The 27,595-nt window shown below is 49.6% G+C and overlaps 1 protein-coding gene across 1 annotated transcript in view; it reads left to right on the forward strand.

Annotated features, from left to right (window-relative positions):
• Positions 1-27,358, forward strand: part of SLC28A1 (solute carrier family 28 member 1) — a gene marked incomplete at both ends in the record, with an annotated part of 48,002 nt that extends 20,644 nt beyond the window's left edge. Inside the window, 14 exon segments of the mRNA XM_082850766.1 lie at positions 302-370; positions 10,440-10,520; positions 11,919-11,978; positions 11,982-11,999; positions 14,624-14,749; positions 21,080-21,198; positions 22,258-22,426; positions 22,553-22,703; positions 25,823-25,897; positions 26,640-26,738; positions 26,901-26,915; positions 26,918-27,011; positions 27,286-27,328; positions 27,332-27,358. Of these exon segments, the coding sequence (XP_082706892.1) occupies positions 302-370; positions 10,440-10,520; positions 11,919-11,978; positions 11,982-11,999; positions 14,624-14,749; positions 21,080-21,198; positions 22,258-22,426; positions 22,553-22,703; positions 25,823-25,897; positions 26,640-26,738; positions 26,901-26,915; positions 26,918-27,011; positions 27,286-27,328; positions 27,332-27,358 (1,146 nt within the window).
• Between the last annotated feature and the right edge of the window lie 237 nt (positions 27,359-27,595).

Here is a 27,595-nt window from a genome sequence, read left to right on the forward strand (position 1 = left end):
GACATCGGTGGGGAGGGGAGTGAGCAGACACAGCGGGCACCACCTTTGACAGCCTTCTCCAGGCAGCTCACTGTTTGCTTCCTCCTTTGTCTCTTCTTTATCGTTCTTGTCCTAACAACTCTCATCTCTGAGTATTTCTTTACAGTTTATTGAAAATGTGTCTCTTCTGGAGGACGTGCTTGGAAGGAGCAGGTGCCCATGAGTGTGGCTTTAATGACACACGTGGTGCCCTGGCCCCTGTAAAGCCCACGACCTGGGCGGACTAGTCCTGCAGCCTCCATGTTTTGTTTTCTCCTTTCAGATCTTCCTGAGCTACAGGTCCAGCTTCTTGTCTGGGGAGGCTCTGGTCAAGGATGCCTTTGCATTTCAGGTCAGCTTGACTCTTGGCCCGTAAAGCCTTTAACAGCCTCTGCCCTCCCCCTCCAGCCCAGGCGGAGGGGGAGGGCTCCTGCAGGCAGAGCCCTGCTACTGGAAGCTAATGAGGCTTAAGCCTCGGGGTCCTGAGAGGGGCCCCGGCAATGCACTCACCTGGGGGTATGTTTTCAGTATATTTTGTAAAACTTGTAAAAGTAAGATATATCTGTATTCTTTTCCAAAAAAAAAAAATGAATCCCCAAATCATAGAATTGCTGGGAGGCTGAGGACAAGAAGAGAGGGTGAGGACATGGGGATAGCACCTGCTATAACCTTAGCCCCTGACATGCTGCAGGGACCTAGAACTGTAAAGTACAGTTTCCAGGAACGCTTTATGCTCCAAAGATCCTCTCAGGGTACTCCTCCTTCAAGGCCCCTCACAGCTTACCTCTGCCAGGAAGCCTGCCCTTATTAGTCCAGCTGCAAGCTCTAAGTCGCTCCTCTGGACTCTCCTAGACCTACAGTCCCTCCCTCCTTCTTTCCCTCTTTCCTTCCCTCCTTCCAACAAAAATGTGTGCCTTCTGCAGTGCAAAATATTATAGGGGAAATTGAGATAAAGACTGAAAGACTTTATTGTGTACTGGTAGAGCCCTAACTGTAATCTAAAACAAGGCAGGCCGTGCTGAGTATGCAATGGTGTGACTGCTTCACTGTTCCGGGGTGGAACTGTGGTTATATTTCTTCTTTCCCCGACTGACCGCCCAAGCACCCAAGTGCCTCCTTGAGTAAGATCTCGAGTGTAGCTCCTCTGCCTGCCTCACATCCACATTGTCTCAGGACCCTGCGGCCGCTCCAGGCTTAATGCCAGGTAGAGAGAGACGGAGACGTGGGCCCCACTTACCCAGTAGCTCGCCCCAGTTTCTGCCCGGTTACCATAGCAGCACAGATGGGAGTTGGTGCTGCCCACTCCAGCACGTCCTGGACCACAGTAACCATGGGGCTGCCGTGCAGGATCCCACGCGTAGGTTCCAGAGATTTCTGCTTTTCGCCATTACTCAGCCATCGTTCCCAGAGCCTCCCCACCCTGCTTGGGGGTGTTGGGGCCCAGAGGCTTCCAGCCCAAGCCGTGGGTTTGGCATGGACTTCTGGGTGTCAAGCCAGTTCACGAGTCCAGACACCTCCAGCCCACCCCCAGCCCTGAATCATGGTGAGGTCCTCTGGGAGCTTTGGTCTCTGTTTGCGCCAGCAACTCTCTGGGAAACATCCACTCCATCCAAGGGGTTCCAATAATGTCAGCCCTAGGAGGAAATGGGGAGGGACCAGGTTCCTGTCCTCTCAGGACAAATTTGTCCATCATGTTTCTCTGAGATCACTTCAGTGTAGGGAGAGGATCACTTCTGTGTAGGCGTCTGTCAGCCCCTCCAAAAGTTCCCTAACACCATTCTTGTAGGACAGAGGCGGGGAAGGGCTGCTCCCTTTACATTTGCATTTCCAGGTAGGGGCCACCAAGGTTTCAGGGAAAAGCAGTGAAGTCCTGCTCCAGGGTGGCTTCTTATGTCCACCAGACAGAGAAACAGTGGCGGTGGCTTCTCACACTTTACAAGGCAAACCACAACACTCTGTGATTCGACCTCCCCAGGCAGCCAGGTTCAGGTGTAACTGGCACAAAGGAAAGTGTCTGGGGAGTCCATTTAGGGAGACATTTTAAAAAATAAGGACAGTGAGGATGCCCCCTTAAGGAAGTGGCATTTGAACTGGAGCCTTGGGATAGGAAAAAATTGGAGGCACAGAGATAGTCAGGAAGAAGAAATGGCTGGGCAAAGACGTGGAGGTGAGAAAGTTCTGGGCTGTCTAAGGTACAGGGTATAGTTCAGTTCGACGGGCATGTAAGCTGTTTGAAGGAAAGGATGGATTGGAGGATAAACTGCAAGTGTGGTGGGGCTGTCTCTTGAAGAGTCTTAAATGCCAGGCTGAGGCACCTGGATTTGGTCCCCAGGAAATGGGGAGCTATTGAAGATTTTTGAGCAGGGAGGGACTTGATTGGAGCTTTGGGACAGTTGTGATTTCAATAGTAGGTAGGAAGGGTTGTAGCCAGGATGCTTGGAAAAAGGGACCCGTGAGGAGGCTGCCTCACACCCAGGTGATGACGCAGGGACCACCAGACTGCCACAGTCCAGAAGGGAGGCCACCGTGGGGAGCAAAGTGGGGGTGTGCAGCTGAGAGACCAGCTCTATGAAGCTCATCGCTTAGCTCCACACATTGCAGCTGTTACTTTTAGCTGTTTGAGGACAAAGCCTGGGTCTTACTCATTCTGGTGTCGGTTAACTGACCCTGAGCCCTGCAAAGCCCTGCCCGGTGCCTGGTACACTGCTTTTTGCTGAATGAATGAGATGGATAAATGATGGTTCTTCTGTGCAAGTGGGAAGTCTCTCTGCCTGCTGGGAACGTCTGGCTCTCTGAGGCCCTGGCTGTGGTTTGGGCTCCCACACAGGCAGCCTCCCCCTGGCTGAGCCACCGTTCCCATGACTGTGTGGTCCTGAGCAGCTTGTCCTTTGGCCCAAAACCAGGGCTGAGCTCTTCTTTCTCCAAACCTCCCCAGCAGAGGCCAGAGCTTCCCAACCTTCTAGAGCCAAAAGCTACACACAGGCTTTGCAGCAGGATCCAGGGCCCCTAGAAACAATTGTGTCCCCCTCTGACCTGAGATTCTGGTGGAACAGTGAAGAAAAGCTTAGGGAGAAGGAAGTCATAGTAACAGCTACTAGTTCTGGAGCAAGGACTATGCCAGGCACTCACTTCACCTTTACAACCCTATGGGGAAAAGAATATCATTATCCCCCTTTTTCAGGTGAGGATACTGAGGCTCAGAGTGGTTGTTGCTTGTGCAAAGCTCATAACGCTGGAGAGGGTTGGAATCAAGATTGGAATAAGCCCGATGCTCTTGCCTATTCACTTCTGTGCCTTGATATCAGAGCCCTTTCCTTGGTAGACAGTGGTAGCGAAGGGGCCTCCGACCTTGGATCTTTGTTTTTCCCTTGGTTTAGAAGAAAACAGTTTAACTTTGGTTCGTTTGAAAGGGACAGAAACCCATTTGAAACTTGCTTTAAAGGGAGGAGAGAGGGAGGACTGTTTCTTGGCTCACAAGCTGGAAGGCAAGGTAGAACTGGTGCCAGCTGGAACCAGGGCCCCAGAGCTGCCAGGCTCGTGGCCCTCAGCCTTGAATCTCTGCTCATCCCAGGGTGTTAGCTTCATTCTTTCATACCAGATCGTCTCCTGGCCCCCAGCAACACCAGATACTCATTCTTACATGCGTGTCACCCAGCACGGGGGAAATTCTTCTCTGCCTGCTCAAGTTAAAAAATCCCAGGGTGGGTTTTGGATTGGTCTGCCTTGGGTCATGTGACCATTCTTGACCCAATCAATCACTAAGGCCAGGGCAGGGGATACTGAAGTTGGAGTGACCGGAGTCTCATGTTCCCACCCAAAGCCAGGGAGTCAGTTGCTCTGACTGAGTGGAAGCCACCCTCTGAAACTCACCATTTGAAGGATTATTGCCTAGGACCGGCAGGTACTATTAACCCCCCATTATAGAAAACAAGGCAGACAGCTCCCTGTAGGACCTGGATTAGCTCTGTTTTCAGGGTGCCCTTCTATTCTAGGTGAGCATCTGTGGTCTAGTATAGGAGCAGAGCACACGTGGCAGATAGCATACCTGCCTGGGAGAAACAGCAATGGCATGGACCCTTTGATCTGGAGTCCCTCCCAGCTGTAACGTGGGGCCGCCTTTGGGAGTCTAGGCTATACTTCCTGATCGGGGTGCTTAGCTCCTGAGTTCATTGGTTGTAAACGACAGAAACACGGCTCAAATTGATTTAAACCAAAAGATTAAACAGAAAACAAACAAACAGAAAGATTAATTCTGATCACTGAGAAATCCAGAGGCTTCAGGTCCTGCTGGATCCAGGTATGCAGCATCACCTGGGATTTGCCTTGCTTATATCCTGGTTCTGTGTTCTTAGACTTGGCTTTAGTCTTTGTCTTAGTATTGGATAGGCTCTCTTGAGGTTGTGATAAAGAGGTACCAGGCTTACATCCAACCAACTTAGCAACCCTAGCAGAGAGAGAGAGAGCCTGTTTTCCACTAGCTCCAGCAGGAAATCCAAGAGTAGGCTCTTTTTAGCCTGGCTTGGGGTATATGCCATCCTTGAACTGTAGCCAGGCAAGATACCTCACTTTGATGGGCCAAACCTGGAGCCTCTGGGCTGAGAGTAGAGGAGGGGTGGTTTCCTAAAGGAAAGTCAAATTTTTTACCAAAAGAAGTGAGGGAAGGGGCATCCAAGCAGCTGCCGTCCACCAGAGCCACCACTCAACTTCTCTCCCAGTTCGGCAAAGAAAGTATCACCTGGCTTGCTGCTCTGTCCATCCCCTCGCCAGTGTTAGCTGTGTGTCTCTCCTCCCTTTCTAGAAGAATATGTACACACCTGCTACTTGCATCTCTCCCCGAATCACCCTTCAGAACCATGGATTCATAGACCGTTGGGCTAGGAGGGAGCTCATTGATCTTTGGGCCTCCTGTTGATATTACAGATGGTCAAACCATGCCCCAGAGAGGAGCAGTGACCTGGGCATAACTGCGCAGTGAGTTAAGGCAGAGGCAGGGCTAGAACCAGGTTGTTGGACTTCGATTAAGCGATGTTTTCTTCCTCATACTCTAAGTAGAAGTCAGTGACATCAGGTATCCCTTCCAAATACAAAAAGCATCCCTAATAACAACAGTGATAAATTTAAAACCAGTTAATAGCTGCTAAAGACTTTGAGATTGGATGTTCAGTCAAGAGAATAAAAACAGGAGAGGTGAGTTTATCATTAACCAGGCTTAGCATTTCCTAGTCAAACGCCAACTATTCCCTGGCCCCGGGGAGGCCCTGTCCTCCTCTGCACAAATTCCTGGCCAGTGTATTATTAGCCAGTGGTCTCCTTAGCAAAGGCATGCCAGAATGAGGGAGGACTTAAGACAAATGCTCCATGGCCACAGAACTCCCTTTCTCAACAAGATTTACTAATCACAAAGTTTCATTCACACCCTGCGCCCCTGCCTATCTCTCTCTCTCTCTCTCTCTCTCTCTCTCTCTCTCTCACACACACACACACACACACACACGCACACACTTGCCGAGCTTGGGGCTTATCCTCAAGCTGGGGGTAACTTTGTTAGTGCTGAGGCGAATGGAAGACTCAAGAGTTTTCTTTCCGTCCTTTCCATGAATCATGTGGCCCAAGTCCAAGGTCTTTGGCCCGTGTCAGCCTGGGGAAATCTCTGAGCTCACTCAGATTTTCAGAATCCAAGCTGCTTCCTGCTGGGCCACGGTCCAGCTCATTGCTCCTCCAGGAAGCCGAATCTCCCTGGGACTCCTTCAGCCCTCAATGTCCTCTGGCACGGTCGACGTGGCAGCCACCTCCTGGCTGTATGGTCTCGATTAGTCATTCCACCTTGGCTCCATCTCCCTTCTAGTAACTTTCCACCCACACGATCGCCTCCCCCCCCCCACTCCCACACCTTCCTGGGTCTGGCCGACCTGGGAGCACATGCTCACTCGCTCACTCGTTCCTTCACTATCACTCCAGCCTCTGGAACACGCACCCACTCACGAAGCTCAGCAGTGCTGATGAAATGTTCTCCCCGAGGAACCCCTAGGCAGAAAGTGTTTTCATCTCCCAAGGGTTTCGGGGTGTCTGCCTGATGCAGCCTCTGCAGTCCCCAGTGGTCATCAGCGTCAAATGTGGCCAGAAAAAAACACATCAAGTAAGATAAGAACTGACAGGTGCCATTGGATTTAGTCATTAAGGGGTCACTGGTAACCGTAGTGAGCATGATTTCCAGAGGAGGGAATGGAAGGGAAGTGGAGAAGGGGTGGGTGCTGAAAGGAGGGGGATGGGATGATGGAACTGGAGAGATCTTATGAGAATGTGGCATCTGCAGAGGCCTCTGAAGGAGACTTTGACAGGCAGAGATAGACAGGCATGGGGGCAGACTGGTGAGGTCATTCTGGGTGAAGGGGATGGCATAAGCAGGAAATCAGGAGGCATGCGCAACTTATGTGGCCTTGGAGTAAGTCCCTTCCTCCTTCTGCAAGGTCGGTGGACATTGCAGCAGTGTCCTCCGAGGAATTTTCCAGCTTTGGGTATTTTTGGTTTACTGTGGCCTGGGGCTAGTGACAGGGCTTAGGCCTTGGGGGCTGGGGGTTTGGGAGCTGTTGGGACAGCCTTAGGAGGGCGTCAGCAGCCCTGGCTCAACTCCCTCCATAGAGAGGAAGCGGCAGGACCAGGCCCTGAGTGGGTTTAGCCCTGCTTTCAGAGCCTGTTTCCTGGGAAGAAGATGGCGTCTGCTCGGAGAGTCTGGTCTAGACTCTACAGCAGTGGTTCTTAGAGTGTGGTGTCCACGGGAAAGGACAAACTCTCAGGTGCACCCCAGATCTACTGAATCTGAAACTCTGGGGGTGGGGCTCAGAATGTGCGTTTCTGACAAATTCTCAAGTGATGCTGCTGGTCAGGGACCACCCTTTGGGAACCACTGGCTTAGAGGCGCTATACTTTCCTTTTCCCTTGAGTAAGGGTGAGTGCTGGTACTAGCAGGACCGGCCTGCTCTGAGTTTCCACAAAGTGGTGGTCAGGACTTACTCGAGGCTGCTACACCCTGGGCTGAGGCTCTGCCTGGGAGGGGATGCCTCTCCTGAAGACAAAGAAATGAGGTTCCAGGACCGGCACTAGGGCAAACCTCCTCAGGGTCATGGTAGGTCCTTGGCAACCTGCTTAGTGGTTGTCTCTTTGCAGGTGTGTAACCTTGGGCAGGTAACCAACATCTCACAGCCTCAGTGTCCCCACTGTGAAGTGGATTTACATCGACCTCAGTTGCTTTGAGGATCCGTGAGGCACCACACGTTGCGTACCTGGCTCCTAGCAGGACTGCATAGTGCACGAGTGGTAGGAATTAAGGGCACTTTCCTCCCCCTTCCCACAGCCAGCTGCCTGCCCTCTCTTCTGACATCTCACATGCTACAGGGCCCAAGGGTATTTCCTGGACTGTCAGATCATATTGGCCTCAGGGCCCTTATTTAGTATTAAATGTCCCAGCTTCTCTTCCACCAAAGATCCCCATCTCCCAGCTAGAAAATGTCTCTTGGTTGCTGCCAAGAGAAAGTCCCGATTCTGCAGTCGGGTTCTGCTGCCCCGGGCCCTCTACTTGCTGGCCTGAGCCATCTGTGCTAACCTGCCAGTCTGCCGAGTGGTCCCTCGCGTGATAAATTGAACAGGCAGTCTAGACAGTACGTGATCCTCTCTGCATTTTTCTCCCAGGGAGAGCAGGATGCTGTCACCACCCTTGTGTTGGGGGGTGTGTCCAGCACCGGGCGGCCTGGGGAGTCACAGGGCAGGAAGAGGGTTGCTCCACCCAGTGCCTGCGTTCCCTGTCAGGTGACACTCCCATGCAGTGAAGCTGGTGACAGGGGTGTCAAGTGGAGCAGATCCAGACAGAACCCGTGGCATTCATCTGGGACAGGAAAGGGAAAACAACCTCAGCAGGGCTTGTTTCTCTTCTCCAGGGGAGCTGCCTAGGCAGAGTCTCTGTTCTCATCAGGGACCACTCTGTAGTCCCGATTCATTTTGAACCAGAGCTTGAACTTGATTGCTCTACACTCTCCTTCTGAACAATGGAAACAACTCTTCCTCCACCCCTCACCCCTCTCGGCAGCCCCTCTTCCTTCCAGCACAGCTAAGCTTCTCCTGTTGTCTCTACACTTCCTCAGGTCCCACTCCCTCCTTGGTTCGCTGATACCCGGCCTCTGTGCCCATCCCTCCCGACACCGCTCTCACCTAGGTCACCAGGGAGCCCTGAATCGCTAGGAGCCAAGCATCCACCTCAGTCCTTACTGAGTTCTCTGATGCATCTGGCACAGCTGATGGACCATCCCTTCTAGAAAAGCTGCCCTCAATTTCCATCGCACCCCTTCCTGGAAGTCCTTCAACCACTCGGTTTCTTCTTTGTCTCCACCACGCGCTCCTCCTCCTTCTCTCACCCTTCAGGGATGCTGATCCCAGGGCCCTGTCCTCAGCCACTGCTCTTCTCTTCCAGGGCAATTTCCTCAGTGAACTGCATCTGCCCCGTGGCTTCAACCTGCACTCAACCGAGCCCTGGCCCAGAACTCTCCTCAGAGCTGCCGGCCCTTCTGTCCACCTGCCCAGTCCACAGTCCACTCAAACCCACAGGCATCTCAAACCCAGCAAGTCCAAAACCGCGCTGATGAGGTGCCCCCAATGCTCTCCTGTGCCCGTGCTCCCCTCCCTTGAGAAGTGTCCACCTCTGATAGAAAATTATAGGAGCAGGTGAGAAATTAGAAATGGAGAAAGAAGAAAACAAAGTTTCCACGGTCCCAGCACACAGAAGCAACTACCTTGACTATTTGGGTGTATGCGTCCCAGCCTTCCTTCTGTGCTTTTAATATTCCATTTTCCCCACTTAACATTCTAGCATAAGAATGCTCCCATGTTATTACTAATTCTGCATAACTTATTATTTTAAAGCTATTTGGAACAGATAGCACATTCCAACTGTACAAAAGGGGATTTGGTAAAAAGTAAATCTCCCTCCCACCCCTGACCCCCAAGTCATCCAGTTCCTTCCCCAAGGTAGCTGCCATTCCTGGTCATTTGCATATCTGTCTAAGGATGTCTGTGCCCACACAAGAGCACCTGCAATGCCACCCGCACCTTTTTTACTCATAAAGTAGCACACCATGCACCCTGTTCTACACCTTCTCTTTTTTCATTTATTTTTTAAATTTTTTAATAAATTTATTTATTTACTTGGCTGAGTTGGGTCTTTGTTGCTGCGCGCAGGCTTTCTCTAGTTGTGGCGAGCAGGGGCTACTCTTCGTTGCAGTGTGTGGGCTTCTCATTATGGTGGCTTCTCTTGTTGAGGAGCACGGGCTCTAGGCGTGTGGGTTTCAGTAGTTGTGGCATGTGGGCTCAGTAGTTGTGGCTTGTGGGCTCTAGAGTGCCGGCTCAGTAGTTGTGGCTCACGGGCTCTAGAGTGCAGGCTAAGTAGTTGTGGCGCGTGGGCTTAACTGCTCCGCAGCATGTGGGATTTTCCTGGACCAGAGCTCAAACCCGTGTCCCCTGCGTTGGCAGGCGGATTCTCAACCACTGTGCCACCAGGGAAGCCCTCTTTTTTCATTTAACAATCTATCTTGAAAATCATCCCCAAACTACTCATAGTGAGTTTCCTCACTCTTGTTTCCTGACTTTGAGTGCACCACTGCACAGCCACACCGTAGGTTATCAAACTAGTCCTCCACTGAGGGACATTTAAGTTGTTGCCAGTCCTTGTTATTCTAAGTCAGACTGTAACAAGGAAGTGCGGGGCAGGGAGGGGGAGGCTCTGGAGAGAAGGAAATGGACATGAGGAAGCTTTGAAGGAGAAATTGAAGAGGCTTGGAGTAAGTGAAAAGCAGTCATAAGCCTGGTAATAGGAAAGAGGGTGACAGGAGGAAATGCAGATGGCTGGTCTACAGTGAGTGTCATTCGGAGCTCACTGGCACCGAGTGGAAGTAGAACACTAGAAAGATGAGGGCCTCTGATTCAGGCCCGAAACACAGGAGGGAGGTTAAGGCCAGCGTCATGGGCCAAGGATTGAGCTCAGGGTGGAGGACGGACCCTGTGCTAGGAAGGTGCTGGGCCCTGAGCCAGCTCCCAAAACCCTCACAACAACCTGAGAGGTAGTCACTTCCTCCCCATTTTACAGACAAAGAAGCAGGTGATAAAAAGTGGTGGACTCAAGTCCTGCTTCTCTACCACAGCCCAAGGGATGCCTGGGTGGATGGTTAATGTTTAGAGGGGAACAGAGAGGACAGCTGCCTCCAGAGAGGCCCCATATGCGATTTCATGCACTGAATTCAGAGCTTCTTCCCTGACCCCGTTGGGTCTCTGAGTGGCAAGCCCTTGGATGAAGTGGCTGTCTGGGGCCTCCGAGGCCCTGCGTGGTACCCTGCCACCTATCTGCCTCTAACCCCGGGGTCTGTGCTCTTTGCTGGCAGGTTTTGCCCATCATTGTTTTCTTCATCTGTGCCATGTCCGTTCTCTACTATGTGAGCCTCATGCAGTGGGTGATCCTGAAGGTGAGTTCTCAAGGTCCCAGCCTGGGCCCTCCCAGAATCACAGGCTGACAGGAACCACACTCTCCCAGAATGCCTTGCTCCCAAGCCCACACCCTCCCCAAATCCCCTGCTCTGAGGGCCTGGACCTTCCAGCATCCACTGCTCCCCAGCCTTCTCTCAGAGTCTACTACCAACGAAACAACTTTTCACAGAGTCTCTTGTCATGCTACTAAGGAGAAATGGCACCAAAATCCAGTGGGGTCTTTGGGGGAGGGAAGTTTACATAACTGGGGCTGAATTGAGGAGAAGTGTTAAGGGAAAAAATAATTTATACCAAAAAGATCTTGAGAGCAGTGGGTCACGTGGGCCAGACTTAGCTGATATAAATGTCAAATCCTGTGCTTATGTTCATAAAATCTGCTGCACAAAACCAGGATGCAGGAGACAGACAGCATTGGACAAGAGATTCTGAGGTTTTTAGCTGATTGAGCTCAGAATAAACCCGTATCATCAGGCAGCTGCCAGAAGTGCAGCCTGTGGTTATGTTAAGAGTGCACAGTGCATGGCATAAGGGAGACAATTATCCCCAAATCTGGAGAATGTGTTCAACCAAGGGGCTATGACAAACTGAACTATCAGTGGGTTCAGTTTGAAAGGGCCTGAGACCATACATTCCATAGAATGGCTGAAGGAAGTAGGGATGAAGGGCCGAAAAAGAGAAGGCCAGGGTGAAGAAGGTTACGGGTAGGATTCTAAACACTTATAGAAGGTTAGGGAAAAGGCAGCCTGAGAGGTACCTGCAGTGGAGAGAAATTCCAGGGAAGCAGATTTCATGTTGATTAAAAGAAAGAACTTTTTAATACAGTGTTCCCCAAAGCCTTTCACAAAACTCTAGTTTCACAGCAAGTTAATAAATGCTACTAGGTAAAGGGATCCCATGGTCAAATTATTTATTTTATTTTATTTTTGGCCGCGCCATATGGCCCAACCAGGTATCAAACCTGCGCCCCCTACAGTGGAAGTGCAGAGTCTTAACCACTGGACCGCTAGGGAAGTCCCTTGGTCAAATAATTTTATGAAGCTAAGCTAGACACCAGGCTAAACAAATTTAAACAAGTTTTGTGCAGGACTTCTCAGAGCCTTTAATAAACTGGTAAGTATTGGTCATCTCCAAGGTGTGTGTGTACAGCAATTCTCAAATATATTTGACCAGGGAATCCTTTTTTCATGGATGATAAGCCCCCATCAATGGAGGTGTGGAAGGAGAAGATGAATGGACCTTTGGGGAAATGTACGTAAGGGAGTTCTACCTGGGTTGGGAGTTGGAAGGAAGACTTTTAAGGTACTTCCACCCCTGACTCTCTCTGTCCCTGGGGCTTGCTGATACCAATCCACAAAGAGCACCCTGCTTCCTTCTAGATCTCCTGGCTGATGCAGGCCACCATGGGCCCCATGGCCACGAAGACCCTGAGTGTGGCTTGAAACATCTTTGTGAGCCAGGTCAGTATTGCAGCCTCCTTCCCTCAAGGAGGGCGGGTGCCCTGGGTCCCTAGAGCTCTGATTCAGTCAGCAGAAGAGCCAATCAAACCTTCTCCCAGGGTCACCAAAGGCTGCTGCCCTAGGGATGCTCCATTTGGGGATACACTCCTTGCCCGGGTCGTGCCAAGGAGGATAGTATCTCCCTGGTACCTCTTCCCACCCTAGGTCTAGGCTGTCTTCATCAGCTTAGAGACTCACAAGTCCTACAGATGGAGTCCAATGTTCTCCTCTTAATACAGGCAGAAACTGAGGCTCGGGGCTGGGAATGCCTTGCCAAGATCCCACAACATAAGCCAGAACTTAGAATCCAAGGCTTCTTCTTCCTGGACAGGGTTCCTTCCACAACATCAGTTTGTCTTTTTTCCCCCTCCCTCTTTCTGAAAATGTATTTTCCAATCTAAGGGTGACTCTGAAGGGACTATCAGTCCTGAGTCCCTTTCAGAAGGCCGGACCCTCCTAGGGGTAAGACTCTGGTGACTGTTCCAGAATCCTGGCCCATCTGCCCAACATGTGAGTCACCAAGAAAACATACTTGCCAAAGTATGCCATATTCCACTGGGCAGTTTAGGAAACTTCGGAGAATATTTGCATCTTTTTTGCTATGATGCAAGTGTGTAGATTTCAAAGGTTTTTTTTTTTTTTAAGCCAATTAAGACAGATGTGCTCTGAGATAAAGAGTCCAAAATCCCTTAGTTGTTCCAAATGAGGCAAAAGATATTTCAGTATCAGCATTTATTTTATATAAAATGCTGCAAATGTAATCAATGGTTTTTGCTGAGAAAAGACAAATCTTAGGTGAATATGACACGATAACCGAAAGAGCTCCAAAGGTGAATTAACTTTCGCGGGGACGGGGAACCTTCAAGGATTAGTGGTATCATTTCAAGCTCAGTGTTGGCAGGCCTGGGCCCTATTCTCTTCTCTGGCTACAGTCTGTCCCCAGGGGATTGCCCCAGCCCCATGGCTTAAATACTTCCTCTCCCCTAAACTCCAGTCTGATACATATCCAACTGCCCCCTTGACCCTCCACTTGGATATCCTTAGATAATTTACTAGGCAAGTCCAAACAAGCAGAACCCTTGATTCCCTCCCTCAACACACATGCACGTCTCCAAGATTTTCCCTTCTCAGTAAATGGCAACGTCTTCAATGAGGTTGTTAGACAAAAATCGAGGAGTCATCCTTCCTTCCTTTGCTTCCCTTGCTCCCAGCTGCATCCAGTCCATCAGCAAGTCCTGCCAGCTCTGCCCCACATCACATCCCAGACCTGCCCTGCTGCCCTTTTTCTTTTTTTTTGCTATGAGCCACACTTGTCTCTCACCTGGACACGACAATCACCTCCTCTCTGTTCTCCCTGCCACCATTGCTGCCCCTACCCATCCTTCACACACAGGTTGGAGTAGCCCTTTATTTATTTATTTTTTAAAACATTTATTTATTTATTGGCCGTGTGGCATGTGGGATCTTTTTTTTAAAATTTATTTATTTTTGGCCACTTTGGGTCTTCATTGCTGTGCGCAGCTTTCTCTAGTTGCAGCGAGCGGGGGCTACTCTTTGGTGCGGTGCGTGAGCTTCTCATTGTGGTAGCTTCTCTTGCTGCAGAGCATGGGCTGTAGGCATGTGGGCTTCAGTAGTTGTGGCTCATGGGCTCAGTAGTTGTGGCTCATGGGCTCTAGAGCACAGGCTCCGTAGTTGTGGCACATGGGCTTAGTTGCTCTGTGGCATGTGGGATCTTCCCGGACCAGGGCTCGAACCCGTGTCCCCTGCACTGGCAGGCGGTTTCTTAACCACTGCACCACCAGAGAAGCCCAGCATGTGAGATCTTAATTCCCCAGCTAGGGATCGAACCTGCGCCCCTGCATTGGAAGCGCAGAGTCTTAACCACTGGACAGACAGGGAAGTCCCCTGGAGTGGCCCTTTAAAAACCCAAGTCAGATCATGCCTCTGCCTGCTGAGGTCCACTGCTTACCCTGCCTTGTCCATCTGCCCTCCACCTCCCCCATCTCTATCCCTATTCCATAGCACAGTCTGGAACATAGTATATACTATAATTATTTATTGAATGAATAAACGAATGGCTACAGGCTTCCCCACGTGCCCTGAACTAAACATGCCATCGAATGCCCCAGTTCCTTTCTCTCTGGCAACTCCCATGGCTTCACTAAACGTCAGGCTTGGAGTTACATCTGCTTCTGGTCCTTTGCACGAACAGAGGTAATTCTTTGAACCTCTCTGACCTTCTGCTCTCCTGGAACGTGGAGATGACCACTTCTTTCCTAGAAGGTTGTAAGTGATGTGTGTGAGGGGCTTAGCTGGGTGCCTGGACGTGGGAGGCACTTGACACAGGGGAGCGTTATCAGGCCCAAAGGAAGGGCTGGGGGTCCTTCCACAGAGCTGGGCTGATGCTGAGGTTCAGAGAGGCTCAGCCAAGTATAGACTCTGGTCCTCACCCCACCCTGCTGTCTCTTCCCCTGGGGTCCCCAGCCCTCACTGTGACCTGCTCACTCCCAGGTGGAGGGGGTACGCCCCAAGTGCCCGTGCTAGCCTGACCAGCGCTGCTCGTTTGACATCTTTCCCGTTTGCAGACTGAGGCTCCTCTACTGATCCGGCGCTACTTGGCAGACATGACACTCTCTGAAATCCACGTTGTCATGACCAGAGGCTACGCCACCATTGCCGGCAGCCTGCTGGACGCCTACATCTCCTTTGGGGTATGTAGAGCCCTCCTTCTGCTTGCTGAAAACCAAGAACCTGAAACCCACCTTTGTGGGAGCCCCACACAGCTCCTGGCCAGAGCGACCTGGGGTCTTCTCTCATGGGCTACGTCCTAAACCAGGGCTGCTGTGATGGTGGGAGGAGAAGCTTCACGTGAGTAAGGCAGGCCAGGTGGGCTGGACCATTTGGGCTTCTCAAGTGGCTAGTGGGAACAAAGGTTTCCAGTATTCTGCTTACTGAGGCAAAGCGCTAAGTGTTTTAATATCCACATTTCAAGGATGAGGAAATTGAGACTCAGAGAGTAAGTGAGATGCCCAAAGCCAGGATTTGAGCCCAGACCTGTCTGACTCCAAAACTCAGACACACAGTCCCCCACCTAGGCCACCCCTGGAGCTCTGTCCTACTCTTCCTGTACCCCGTCCTTGCACCTCCTCTCCTTTACACCCTCTCTGGGCACAAGTTCTTCCTCTACTCCTCAATGATTACTTGTGTAGCTTTCTGAGCACAGTACGTTTCTAAATCAAATTCCAGTGGTATGAATCAGGCCCTTAAACCAATCACAACACTAGTGCATGGCAAGCAGAGATGAATCTTCAGTGTGTCCCCTACAAAGTGCCTGGTAATAATGCATTACATTTGTGTAAAACACTGTACTTGTTCGTGTTTTCACATGCAAGTCTTTCAAGATCTTATTTTTCCCCCTTAAATATCGAAGAAATTCTTGCTTCTTACAGAAGTGAATAAAGTAAAAAAAACAAAACACTTCACTCCCACTTCCCATGGATAACTGCTCTTACTAGATGAGAACAGCAGTGCTCAAAGTGTCCTCAGTGGGCCAGCAGCGACACCTTCACCTGGGAACTTGTTAGGAATACAAATTCTTGGGCCCCTCTGTAGACCTGCTGAATCAGGAATGCTGGGGATGGGGCCCAGTGTCCTGTATTGTAACAAGCCTTCCAGGTGATTCTGATACTCGTTCAATTTGGGAACCACTGACTTAAAATATGTCATTCCAGATATTTCTGTGTAAAAAGTCATTTAAGTACATATAACTGAATATACATATACTTGCTTTTTTTTTTACTAAAGGTGAGGTAATTCTATTCACAGTTTTCTGCAACTTGCCTTTTTCTTATAAAATTCTGAGCATTACATGAAATCCGAAAGTGTAAAGGAAAAAGTTGACAGAGCTAACTAATAAAAATGAAAAACCTCTGAAAGGTAAAAAATCACAATTTTTTAAAAGTTTAATGATTGATCAAGAAAGAAAAGTTCATAAATGATAAACAGATATTCAAGCTCACTGATAAATTAAAACAATAATAACTTATGTTTCTTCTCAAGGATATGCAAAATTTTACATGCCTCTAAACGGCAAGGCTGAGGGGCATTCATATACTCTTTTTTTTTTTTTTTTTGGCTGCGTTGGGTCTTTGTTACTGTGCGCAGGCTTTTCTCCAGTTGCGGCGAGCGGGGGCTACTCTTCATTGCAGTGCGCGGGCTTCTCATTACAGTGGCTTCTCTTGTTGCAGAGCACGGGCTCTAGGCACGCGGGCTTCAGTAGTTGTGGCACTTGGGATCAGTAGTTGTGGCTTGTGGGCTCTAGAGCGCAGGCTCAGTAGCTGTGGCGCACGGGCTTAGTTCCACGGCATGTGGGATCTTCCCGGACCAGGCCTCGAACCCGTGTCCCCTGCATTGGCAGGCAGATTCTTAACCACTGTGCCACCAGGGAAGCCCCACATACTCTTTATGCGAGTGCAATTTGCTCTAACCTTTTTGGAAAACACCTATCAGTCAATTTAAAAATACTCCTCTTTGATCTAGTTAGGAATATTATGATACAGAAATATTTTCACAAGTGGTCAAAAGATGCAAAATTCCAACATTATTTGTAATAGCTAACAACCCAAGAAACATAAATGTAGAGCAGTAAGGGAATGAGCTGGGTAAGTTCATCCGTGCAATGCACGGTCACAGCCCCTAGGGTGAGGTGGGCCTCCGTGCGCTGGTTTGGAGAAGGGCAGCCTGCCTCTCCCAGGGCCCAGGCTCTCCTGATGCCTGTGTGTGAATGGGTCGGGGGATGAAAGAATGACCAGTATTGGTCTCAAATTCCACCTGTCTTTCTCATCTCTGTGTTTGAGGATGGCCAAGGGGATGAGCTAACCTGCCCCTCAGTCCCTCCTTCCCTCAGGACACCTGGGCCACACCAGGAGGCTCAACTCCGCATACCCACAGAGCTGTCTGGGCAGGATGGCTGCTGCCTCGTGACTTTTCAGGAAGGCCCCTTGCACTCTGAGGCTTTGTCTTCTCCGCCTAGCACCCTCCACCTAGAATTTTAGAGGTCATCTGGTTTGCACCTTTTCTCACCAAGGCCTAGGAAGGGCCCATCAGAGCTGATGCATGCCACACCCCTCCCCCATACCTCACCACCAATTGATTTTGGAAGGAATTTGATATTTCAAAAATGAAAACTTGAAACTTTGTTCCTGAAACTTTTTTCATGGTGGTGTATTGGGGGAGGGGTTGCCCTGCTATCTTCGGGACTTAGAGCCTTTAAATGTCTTAACCTTGCTTTGGGTCCCACAAGCCAGTTAAAAGAATGGTATTCTTTCTATCGCATAAGCGTCGTTGCCATTACTTAAGACCAAAGTACTGGAAGAACTCTCTCCCTTTTCCACAATCGCCTTACAGCTCAGCCTCCTTTCCTTCCCTGTCCCAGGCCAGAGTCCAGGCCCAGCCCCAGGCAGGCGGGCCTTCCCACTGAAGGGGCCTGGTACCCACTTCCCTTTAGCTCTACAGAATGTGCAGAGGCCACCAGGATCAGCCTAGTGGTCGCGGGTCTCCATCCACAGCCTCTGGTACGGAAGCCCCAGGCTACCACCATAGCTGGCCTGGTGAAAGGCACCTAGTCCACCTTCCTTCTCTCGGCGTCTGGTCACAGAGAAGCTCTCTTCTGCCCCCGCCTGGCTCTTGGCCGCCACTACAGCAACCCCCGGGCTTCCTCCCACAGCCCTTCCCACCCTCTCCCCTCTCTCTTTTCATGCCCTCTTCCAGGCAGTTCCTCACTGTATCTTGGGCTCTGCCCTTAGACCCTGAATTCCAAAGAGAATCCCCCCTTTCTCTCTCCTCCTTTCTCTTTGATGCTCAGCTTCTGGCTGGCTCTTCCCTGCACCCCTCCTATTGCTAAAATGTGGATATTTCTAGACCTGTGCTGTCCAACACAGCAGCCACTAGCTATTAAGTGGCTATTAAGCCCTTGAAATGTGGTCGGTCTGAAATGAGATCTGCTGTGAAACTTAGTATGGAAAAATCAATTAATATATTTTATTGATAAGTTTTACATTGATTACAAGGGTAGAAAATAATATGTTAGGTGTATTGGGTTAAATTAAATACATTAATGAAATTAATTTCATCTGTTTCTCTTTACTTTTTTAATTGGCTCCTAGAAAACTTAAATCACAGTTGTGCTATATTTGTATCAGATGACACTGGTCTAGACCTTCTCCCTGGTCCGAGGTCCCAAGTGTTACTTGACTGGATCCTTTCGCTGTGACCTCCACATACATGTCCCTTTTCAGTGTGTTTCCCAAACACTCTAAGGTAGGCACGAGCTCTCTCTGCTAAAACCCCAGAAACTGGTCTCCCTACCCACCCCTTTGGCTCGGGATCATTGTGAGTAGAGATCCAGATGTGTGCCTTGGGCTGTGAACACAGGATGGGTTGAGGGGATGGCCAGTGATGTTTCTCAATCAATCGTGCAAGAGTGGGAGCCCCTGGGACAGGGTCTGGGAGGCCCAAGCAGGGCCAAGTAAGAGTCAACCACGTGCTTAGTTTCTACACCTGTAAAATGGGTGGCATTACTGCCCACCTCACAGCAGTCTAAGAATTAAATGCCATAATAAACAGAAAACACCTGGCAAGGGACTTCCCTGGTGGTCCAGTTGTTACAACTTTGCCTTCCAATGCAGGGGGTGAGAGTTCGATCCCTGGTCTGGGAGCTAAGATCCCACATGCCTCACGGCTAAAAAACCAAAACATAAAACAGAAGCAATATTGTAACAAATTCAATAAAGACTTTAAAAACGGTCCACATCAAAAAAAATCTTAAAAACAAAAAACAGAAAAACACCTGACATGGTGTTGAAAAAGTGGTTGTTCTTTCTCTGACATATTAGGGTCAGAAGTCCAGCCTTCTAAAACTGGCCCATTTTATGCTTTGGAGTGTCTGGATTTATTTCTTTTCTCAGTAAAGACCTTTTTGAAAGTTCAGATGGATGGCTCCTACCCTCTATCCCTCTTCACATAGGACACCTTTAGGTAGAGGAAGGAGGGCCTTGGGCAGAAGTGGGCCCTGTCATGCTGGGACAGAAGGCATTCCTGACCTGGTGTCTGGAGGCAGCGCTGGAGAATGTCATGGCCCTGAGGCATAACTGGCAGCAGAGAGGCCGTGTGTGTGGGCTGACCCAGTGCCCCCGGGAGCCCTGCCAGTGCAGGACTCAGCCCTTTCCAAGATGAGCAGGAAATGACTGCCTGGGGCATTTGAGGCAGTGGCCACGACTGGCCCATTCAAAGGACAGTGTCCATGAATGTGCAAGGTGTGCTCCCCACTGAGACTCGAGTTGACAAACCAGATGCGGCCTCCAAGCTGGAAGAAAGGGGAGGGTCCTGGCTGGTGGAAGGGAAAATCCCAAGATTCCAGATGTGGTATTGTGCCCGCTGGACCTGGGCGGCTGAGGAGGAGGCCAGCAAAGTCCCAAAGCTTGGCCTGGAAAGTCCAGAGAGGACACCTGCCTGAGGCTGGCTATTTCCATGAGGAGCAAGGCCTGCACACCCAGTGGCTGTGATGGGGGCGCGTGGCAGGTGGGTGCTGGAGCTGGTACACATCGTAAGTGGTTTCTGCTTACCGCTGAAAGGAAACAAAGGGGCTTTAAAAGAAGAAGGAGGAGGATATTACAAGGCTGTCAGAGCCTCAGAGGGTCTCTGAGGCCTGGTTCCTCATCAGTAGTTCCTGGTACTTCCTTGGGCTTCATTGGCCGTCTGCTTTATTCGCCTGAACATGTAGCTTAAACTTACCTCCCCTCCTTTAGTTCCTTTTTATTTAAAATTTTAAAACTGCAGTTGATTTATTACAAACTTTAAGAAGAAGTCTATTTTACTTTTCTGCTTATAAAGACAGTATATATCATGTGGACATTTAGAGATATACAGAAAAGCTGAAAGAAAAGAAAATCACTCTGGCCCCACTAGCCAGGGACAGACAACTGGTTGGCATTTCAGTGTATTTCTTTCTGATCTTCTTTTTATGCAGAGTTGTGGAGTTTGTTTTTTTCTGTATCATTGTGGGTATGCTCTATATGCAAGTATGCAGGCATTTCTCCACAGTATTGTGAAGCCTTGGTAACCATTGTTTTTGATGGCAGCTTGACAATGCATAGCCATCCCCCCATTGTCAGATGTTTGGGTTGGTTCTAATTCTCCCATTTGGTAAATAACACAGTGGTGAAAAAGTGTTCCATCTCTGTGAAGAGAACAGGGAAGCAGAGGGTTTGGGACCACAGTGAGGATGAAAATTCAGGAAGGGAGAATCCCGGGGGTCTGGCAGCTCTATCATCTTGCTGTGAGGGCTTCTATAGCATGGCTCCAGGAGACTGACCCAGGGTCAAAGGGTGGGTGTTGTATGTTGTAGGGGCAGATTTCCTTAGAAACAGCTCTCGGACCGCAGGAGTAGAGGTGATGGGCTGCCTTGAGGTGGTGAGTTCCCTGCCACAGTGAGTGACAGGAAGGATCCTCTAGAGGGAAGGCTTTCCTTTACTATGAGGTCAAGTTAGGTCACATCTTGGATCCATTCCAACTCTCAGGTTCTGTGAGCTTTGTCTGAAACCATCCCAAACCCCTCAGCCAATGATGAACCAGCCCTCAGATCAGTGGTCAAAGAGAGACAGCCTAGAAAGGGAGGAAGAACCTTGAACTTGGAGCCGAAAGACACAATGGGTCTAATTCCTTCCCTTCCTTTATTTTGGGCAAGTCATATTTAACCCTTTGGGGCCTCAGTTTCCTTGTCTGTCAAGTGAGATAACAGTACTTGCCCTGCCTAACTTCCTGAAGTCCTGGGGGAGGTGTGGGAATAGAAGTTTCTGTGCATACAGCCTGTAACCCTCTACACATAAAATGTATTACTATTATCAGTGACAGTGACAGCAGTAGCGATGATGGTGATATACCAGCAGGGTAGAGTACCATGTCCCCCTGCTGCCCTGGGCCACACTTCTTGACCTCCACATTTTCCTGACATCTCTCTATAACCCTCATTCTCACTCTTGAAGATCGATGCTGCCTCCTTAATTGCTGCCTCTGTGAAGGCTGCCCCTTGTGCCTTAGCCCTCTACACAGAGGTGGAGGAGTCCAAGTTCAGGGGTGAGGAAGGAGTGAAACTGACCTACAGGTGAGCACAGCAGGAGGGTCTGCAGAGAGGGGAGTGGGGGGGAGGGGCAGAGACAGGAGCAGAGGTGGGGGCAGCAGCAGGCCCTATTTTCTCTGCCCATCTCTGTCTTTCACCAAGCGCAGCCCACTTCCTCTCTCTCTCACTGCCCTGGTCGCAGCTTCACTTGTGAAGATATAGATTCCAGTTCTCGCTTCTTATTTTCCAGTCTCTGACCAGCAGGAAACATGGACTAGTCAAGGCATGGGCAAGTGACCTGGTTCTTGGGGATGTGCCTGGTGTGTGTGTGTGTGTGTGTGTGTGTGTGTGTTGAGGAGGGTCGTTAAAAAGTTCCACACCACTTTCTCTACATGCCTTGAGGTCTGATCCCCAGTGTCAATCGCATTCACGTGTTGAGCACTGTCCTTGATTTCTCTCACCTCCTAACATCTCTTTATCATAGTCTTAGCAACCTTTGTGTAACATTTAATTCTTAAAAAATGTTGAAAGACACGACTTTTGACAAATGTGCTTGTGGATACAACGGGCATCCCCAACCGCACAACTTCCTGAAGGTCTAGAGCAGCACTGCCCGAGAGAAATATGAGTCACATCTATAATTAAAATCTTCTAGTAGTCATCTTTTAATAAGTAAAAAAGAAGCAGGTGATTTTAATAAAATGTTTTATTTAACTAAATATATCCTAAGTATTGTCATTTTAACATGTAATCAATATAAAAATTATTAATAAGGTATTTCATATTTTTTCTTTTTTTTTGGACTCAATCTCTGAAATCTGGTGTGTATCTTTGCAACACATTTCAATTCAGATCAGCCTCCTTTCAAGTGCTCAAAAGTCACACGTGGCTAGTGGTTTCTGTCTCGGACAGCATCTGTGCTAGGAGTCTGGGTCTTATCCTAGTGCTTGGGCCAGGCTCTTTCTCTCTCTGGCCTCAGAGGGAAAACAAGGACCACTGGCTCTGAAATGCTCTGTTCAAGGTTCCTCTTTGAGCCTGTAGGGTGGGGAGCCCTGCTGTTTGTGGAGATAGGCCAATAATGATGGCTCTTGATCCCATCAACAGAGATGCTCAAAACCTCTTAGAAGCAGCTAGCAGTGGGGCTGCCATGTCCGTGAGGGTCGTGACCAACATCGCAGCCAACCTGATTGCTTTCCTGGCTGTGCTGGCCTTCATCAATGCTGCCTTCTCCTGGCTGGAAGACGTGATGGACGTCCAGGGGCTCAGCTTCCAGGTACAGTTCCGGCCACCCCCGCAGCCTGTGGAGGTGGTGGTCCTGGTCGGTGGGTGATGGTGGGTGGACACCCACAGAGCCCAGGCCAACCCCAGTCCCAGCCACTCCTCTTGCCTCATGCCTAGGCTCATCTGCTCCTACATCCTGTGGTCAGTGGCCTTCTTGATGGGAGTGGCCTGGGAGGGCTGCCCGGTGGTGGCTGAGCTGCTGGGAATGAAGCTGTTTCTGAACGACGGGCGCCGAGTAGTGGGCCGGTTCCAGGAAGCAGTGGATCTCTGTGAGTGTCCCTGTCCCCTCCCTGGGGCAGGGCGTGATGCAGCGGCTCCCCTGTGGGCCCGGCTGAGACACACTGAGGGTCTGCTCAACCTCCCACATCCCGTTGCCCTGGGCAACAAGACAGCTTCAGAGGCCATCTTTCTCAAGGCCTCTTAGGAGGCTGAGGTTGAGAAAGAGCCCCGTTGGAGGTATCTGAGCTCCAGCTGTAGACAGGCCACCATCCTGTGCAGCCCTGGGCCAGCCGCTGCACCTTGCCTCTTCTGTTGGCAAACAAGTGTAGAACCTGCCACACCTACCCCGAAGGAATGGATGGCAGCATCTCATGAGCTAAGAGAGTAAAACGGGGAGACCTCACCACCACATTCATCTTCAATATATTGGATTCAGTTCAGGGGTTTGTTTCTTCTGTTAAGACTTATTTGTTTATCTATCTATCTATCTGTTTATTTATTTACTTGCAGCACGTGGGATCTTTTTCTTTAGTTGCAGCACGTGGGATCTTTTAGTTGCGGCATGCAAATTAGCATGCAAAGTCTTAGTTGAGGCATGTGGGATCTAGTTCCCGGACCAGGGATCAAACTGGGCCCCCTGCATTGGGAGTGCGGAGTCTTAGCCACTGGACCACCAGGGAAGTCCCTGTTAAGACATTAAAAAAAAGAAAAAAACTATAAAAGCTTTCTAAAATGAAAGTCTCTAAAATAATAACAGCTGTATGTAACATGATTGAGAATGACAAAATTACCCATCATCTTATCATCCCAAAATTACAGCTATTATAATATATAATATAATTATAATTAATTATATTATAATACATATAACAATATAATCTATAATTCCATTATTTGGCTATTATACACAATGCTGAAATGAATAGCTTTTTGCACAGGACTTCTCCCTCCTCTCCGAGCATTTCCTCAGGAGCTTTCCCAGATGTGGGATGACTGAATCACATGGCACGGATCCTCGTGTGGTTGCTGCCAGTATCTTTCCCAAGGGGTTGTAACAACTGAAACCGCCCCAGCTGTGCCTGTGAGCATTGATTTTACCACACACTGAACAGGGCTGAGTAGCCTCTTAAAAAAAAAAAAAGTTTTGATACGTTAAGGGGCAAATAATAGTTCATTGTTTTCATTTGTTACTGGGTTACTAGGAACTTTTAATAAAAAATTTTTTTCTTGCCTTTTAAATTATTTTTTTAATTGTAAAGGAATGTACTCTTTAGTTTAAAAAAAAAAAAAGTTTGTATGGAGTAAACAGCCCAGGTTTCCCCTCACTCCTCATTTTCAGCTCCAGTATCACTCCCTTCTCTAGAGATAGTGGGTGGTATGTGCCTTCGGGATCTTTTTAAATGAACTTCATTCCTTCAGCAAGTATTTGTTGAGACCTCTGAAGTGCCAGGCCCTCTGCTGAGTACCAGGGATAAAAAGGGGAATTCGACAGACATGGTCCCTGGTGACATGGAACTTACACGTAGTGAAAGACACGAGCAAAACGCAAGAAAGCAAAGGAATAAAAAATTTTAAAACCACAATTTGTGGTAAGTTCTCTGATGGAAACAATAAGAGGAAACAGGGAGGGGGTCTTCCTTGACTGGGCTGGTCAGAAAAGGCCTCCCTGAGATGTGGTTATTAGGCCAAGATTTGCAGGGAGGAGGAGGGGCCAGGAGAAATTGGGAAGAGCATTCCAGGCAAAGAAAGAGGCACGTGCAAAGGCCTTGAGGTTGAAAAGCACTTGTTTGGAGAACTGAGAGGAGAGCAGTGAGGTTAGAACAGGTGGTTATTGTAAAAGAGAGTGACACAGGCCGAGGAGCAGTACGAAGTTACTGAAGATTTGACTTTTGACATTTTAAGATTACTTGGGCAGATTGGGAGGGTGATTGTAAGTGAGTACGCAGAATGCAGGTACCTTAATATTTTTTCATCAATTTGTATAAACTCTGTGTGTTATAAAGATATTAACCCTTTTCTGTTACATTTTCTACATATATTTTTCCTAGTCTTTTTTTCTCCCCTTCATTCTGTATTCAGAGATTTTTTTAAACACAAAATTTACACCAAATCTTTGCATTTCTGCTATAATATCTAAATTTAGAAAGTTATCTCCATTCCAAAAATCTGGCAAGGGTTAAATTCCTGAAACAATATGGTGAAGTAGTTAAAATCATGAGCTTTGGAGTCAGACAAAACTGAGTTCAAATTCTGACACAGCTGCCTTTTTGCTGTGTGAACGTCCTCAGTCACTTCTGTGAGCCTCAGTTTGCTCCTCTCCAAAATGAGAGTAATAATATTATTTTGTAACAATAATAATTATTCTGTATTTCCTATTATTTGATGTTTAAAATATTAATCTGCTTCCGTGATTTAGAATTAATTTTTTATATGGTGTGAGGTATGGGTCTAAGCCAATCTTTTTTTCCAAATTGTTCCATTTTGGCTCTTAACACTTCTAAGGAATTACACAACCGTTCAGAGCAAAAGGGAAGGAGAATTACCTTGCTTAAATACCTCCCCTGTGCCTGGTACTTCCTGTACATTAGATGATCTTTATGACAGTCTTTCCAGGCAGCTACTATTACTCCCACATTCCTGATGGAGAAACTAAAACTTAGGAGGCTATCGACTTGCTCAACCTGAAATAGGCCGTGACAAGCCTGGAACCCAAGCTGACTGGGCTCCGAATCCCTCCCTCTCTTCACTGGGCCACCATCCTGCTCTTTGGGCATGACCGCACCTCAAAGGACCTCAGCCTGAATGCATTCTCCGTAAACAAAGGTGCGGGGCTGCAGCAAGTCGGGAAGGGCCGTTCACCCACTGTTCCTGGGTACAGAGCTTAGTAGGGCCAAAGTGAGAAGACTGGGCCAGGCTGAATCAGACCCAGAAAGGCTGGTAATTAAGGAGATTCAAGGGCAGATGAGGAGGGGGCTATGTTTGTGAGGTTGCGCAGCTTGAGGTGACTTAGAGGTAGGTGTGGAGGGCTGGGAAAGGGCAGCACCGAGTGCTTCAAAGGTCAAACGCACATAGGCAGTGGGTGAAATTAAGGCCAGGGTACGGGGTGGTTTGAGCAAACTCCCATCCCATCTGAGGGAAGCCCCTCCCCGCTCATCTTCTGTCTTCTCAGGTCAGAGCAGAGATACGTCTGCCCTCTGTGGATTTGCCAACTTCAGCTCCATTGGGATCATGCTGGGAGGCCTGAGTGAGTCCTATAGGGGCCTCTCGGTATCCTGGAGAGTCGGGGATGGACGCTAGTCCTGGCTCTGAGATATTTCTTGGGGATCTGTAGGCCTCAGTTCTCCCATTATTCTAAGGCAGAGCCTGAACAAGGCGGCCGTGGAGCTTCCTCCCAGCCCTGGCATTTCATGATTTCTCTGCTGCTGGGGTAGCCCAGGAGGTTAGCACCTTGGCCTTGTAGGCCAAGCCTGGCTCAGGGCTCTGGGGAGGGTCGGGAGGTGCGGTGGTGACCTGCCCTCTGAGGCTTTAGTTCCCGTACCCACAAGGGACAGGCAGGCCTGGAGGGGCCTAGCGGAGAAGGCTCTGCACAGCTCTCAGTTCTTTACAAAAAACATTTCCACCCCCTGCAGTTCCCTGCCTGGTGGTGTAACCATCCCGTTTTGCTGAGTCTTGCAAAAGTGAATGATGGCCCAAGTCACTCAGCTAATAAGTGGCTGAACCTGTGTTTAATCCCAGGTCTGCCTGACTCCAAACTCACGTTCTCTTCCTACAGTTGCCACTGATGGCATGTGGCGGGGCGTGGAGTGCTACCTAGGGGCCTGACTCAGGTCAAGGAGGACTCCCAAACTCAAAAGCATCAGGAGGACAGCGTCTGTCCCTCTGGCCACCCAGAAGAGAAAGGGGTGTCAGCAGATGCAGCCGGAGGCACAGATACAGGCAGAGGGGCATGCTGAGTCCTGGCCCTGAGCACTCCTGTCCTCTTGCAGCCTCCATGGCCCCCCAGCAGAAGAGCAACTTCTCCCAGATCATGCTCCGGGTGCTCTGCACGGGGGCCTGTGTGTCTCTGGTGAATGCCTGCATGGCAGGTGAGTGCAGGCCTGGTGGGCTCAGGACTCAGAGCCCTGATTCTCCAGCTGGCCCTGGTCCAGGGCCAGGCACTGGGGCTCTGGCCTCTCTGGAAGTTCTTGGGTGAGGTTGGAGGGTAGTGAGGGGCTGGGCCCTGCCCACCAGCTGCTTTCCCTGCACAGGGATCCTGTACATGCCCGGGGGGCTGAGGTCGACTGTGTGTCCCTCCTGAACACGACCCTCAGCAGCAGCAGTTTTGAGGTGTACCAGTGCTGCTGCCAGGCCTTCCAGAGGTGAGAACCTGGGCCGTGGGGCAGAGGGACCCTGACAGTGATGGGGTCCAGGAGGCCCGATTTCCCGGCGGAGCCCTTTGGCACCAGGGCAAGGGATAGAAATGTCATGGCTGTGGCTGATGTGACCAAGGGAGGAGGAAGTGGGGCTTGAGGACCAAACTTAGAGATGAAGTTTGGACCAGAGACATGGAGCAACTTCCCCAAAGTTGCACAGCCTTTAGTGGCTAGCAGAGCCAGGCCTAGAGCTCAGACTGCAGCCTTTGCTTCTTTTCAGCACCGACCCGGAGTTCACCCTAGAGGCCCTGGACAACTGCTGTTGATTTTATAATCACACGATCTGTGCATAGCGGGGACAGAACATCTCTATGCCTTCTGGAGGCTATTCTTCCCCAGGAAGCAGCTGTCCCCATCTCTCTCTCTCCAGGCCCACCCCCTTGGGGAAGCCGCAGGGCTTAGACCCACCTCAGTCATAAATTGGGAAGGGTGACAGGGTGAGTGGGCAGAGCGAGTACATAAGTAAATGAGGGTTGCCCCCCCACTCGTCACCACCTTTCTGCTCTCCCATTTCCTACCTCCCCAAGTGT

Source organism: Leucopleurus acutus (assembly GCF_964270905.1).
Source record: "Leucopleurus acutus genome assembly, chromosome: 1".
NCBI classification, from domain to species: domain Eukaryota; kingdom Metazoa; phylum Chordata; class Mammalia; order Artiodactyla; family Delphinidae; genus Leucopleurus; species Leucopleurus acutus.